The sequence below is a fragment of the Homalodisca vitripennis genome, chromosome 1 (assembly GCF_021130785.1).
Source record: "Homalodisca vitripennis isolate AUS2020 chromosome 1, UT_GWSS_2.1, whole genome shotgun sequence".
NCBI classification, from domain to species: Eukaryota; Metazoa; Arthropoda; class Insecta; order Hemiptera; family Cicadellidae; genus Homalodisca; species Homalodisca vitripennis.
The window spans coordinates 188,310,484-188,312,409 of record NC_060207.1 but is presented as its reverse complement, the minus strand read 5'-3'; the positions used below and the strand labels follow the sequence as shown (position 1 = coordinate 188,312,409).

The following is a 1,926-nucleotide window of genomic DNA, read 5'->3' as shown; positions in this document are numbered from 1 at the left end:
TGACCAAGTATACAGACTATACAATTTGTTTTTGGTAACTGAGACAGTTATGAACAGCTTATCCCTTATTTAGACCAAAAGATAATTTTGATACAGTGACCAATTGATACGCCGATTTTAAATTATCTAATTGAATTTTGGAAGAATCTTTACACCTACTTTGGACCTACTGTACAGATCCCGTTTTAACGAGTAGCAATATTTAAATGTTTCGTTGTGAGCCAGTACAAGCTGTGAAACAGTTTTTCGTCATGTCTATTGAATGAAGACCGATGTTTATTCATCCTAATATGTACGGGGTCTATAGTTAGACCAATATACAAAAAAATCATATATCTTGGTGCAAAATTTGCAAGACAACTGACAAATTGCATTCTTTGATTTACAGTTAATATCATCTGAAATTTTGTATGTTTTGTTAGTTGTGCTACTGTTTAAGCTATGGTAAATATTTCATAAAATTAAAATTGAAACAAACCACGTCGTAACAAAATGTTTCTAGGAATACGCGATTTTCGAGATGGCTATTCAGTTTTGGTAAAACATTGATATAAGCTGACGAGTTGAAAATGAATGTAACTGTGAAACAAATTATTATTTTTCAATACCAAACTTGCACTTTTAAAATGGATTTGTTTTTTTTTGAATAAAATTTGTTATTTATATAAACCTATTTGCTGAACCAACTTAACGGCGACAATTGTTACATGCACAAAGTTATTGGCTACCTGGAAAGCTATTATTTAATCACACATATACAATCTAGCCACCAGAGTCAGCAAACAAACGTTTCCACAACAAACGTTCATCTGACAACAACTATAATAAAAATAAAACAATTATTTAGGTTAAAAGTAAATTTACAACGACTAACAATTTCTTAAACTCACACATGATTGAAAACCTCTTTTGAATTATGACAATCACAAAATTCTTAGTGATTATGACTTTATGTGGAATCCTTAAGGAAACAGAGGGTTACGACTACTGTACGGTGAAAGGTTGCCAACCGAGAGAACACACTATGTGCAAGTATCCCGCTAATAAGCCCGACTGCAAGGTGGCGAGGTTGGGGCTGGACGTCGAACATCGGAAGGAGCTTCTGAAAGTACACAATGAGTTGAGGCAGAAAGTGGCCCAAGGGAAGGAAGAAGGCCAGCCACCGGCCGCTAATATGATGAAGCTGAGCTGGAACAACGAAGCGGAGGACATCGCTCAGAGGTGGGCTGAGCGGTGCACATTTGCCCATGACAAGTGTAGAACTATGAAGGATGGAACGCGCGCAGGACAGAACTTAGCAAAAGCATCCATAAACTCAGAAGTAGACACCATTTCAAAGATTGTAGTGAAGTGCATCGGAAGTTTTTACAGTGAAGTGGAGTTTATGGATCCCGCCGTTGTCGCCAGCTTCCAAGGCACTACTGGTAAAGATGGCAAGGACATCGGGCACTACACTGCTCTCGTCAGTTCCAACACCACGCAAGTGGGCTGTGGCTTCGTACAAAAAAAAGAAATTTATTCCAATAAATTCCAGGACATTTTCTTAGTTTGCAACTACGTGCCTACAGGGAATTTGTTATACATGCCCCTCTACAAAGAGGGGCCGGCTTGCAGCGAATGCCCCAGTGGATCCAGGTGCAGCGAAAGGTACCCAGGGCTTTGTACTAACGAGAAAAACGAATATGAAGATATACCCAAACGACCCAAACGAGCCCAAGCGATAAGCCTGCATCCATCTTGGTCTCTTCTAGTTGTCCTGTTCTTCATACAAACATACTAAGCTCTATCAAATATGATCGTCTCATATATTTTTAAATTCCACTTTTTGTGACATACTTTTAGATCTCAATATTGTTAGATCTCAATAAATGTAAAAGTATTAGTATTATCAATAAAATTGCTCTACTTTTGAGGTTTGAAGGTGAA

The 1,926-nt window shown here is 37.8% G+C and overlaps 1 protein-coding gene across 1 annotated transcript; it reads left to right on the top strand.

Moving 5' to 3' along the window:
* The first annotated feature begins 793 nt into the window (after positions 1-793).
* On the top strand, positions 794-1,926 carry LOC124355920 (scoloptoxin SSD976-like). The gene has a single exon (XM_046807074.1). The coding sequence runs from the start codon at positions 917-919 to the stop codon at positions 1,778-1,780; it is 864 nt and encodes a 287-aa protein (XP_046663030.1). The 5' UTR covers positions 794-916; the 3' UTR covers positions 1,781-1,926.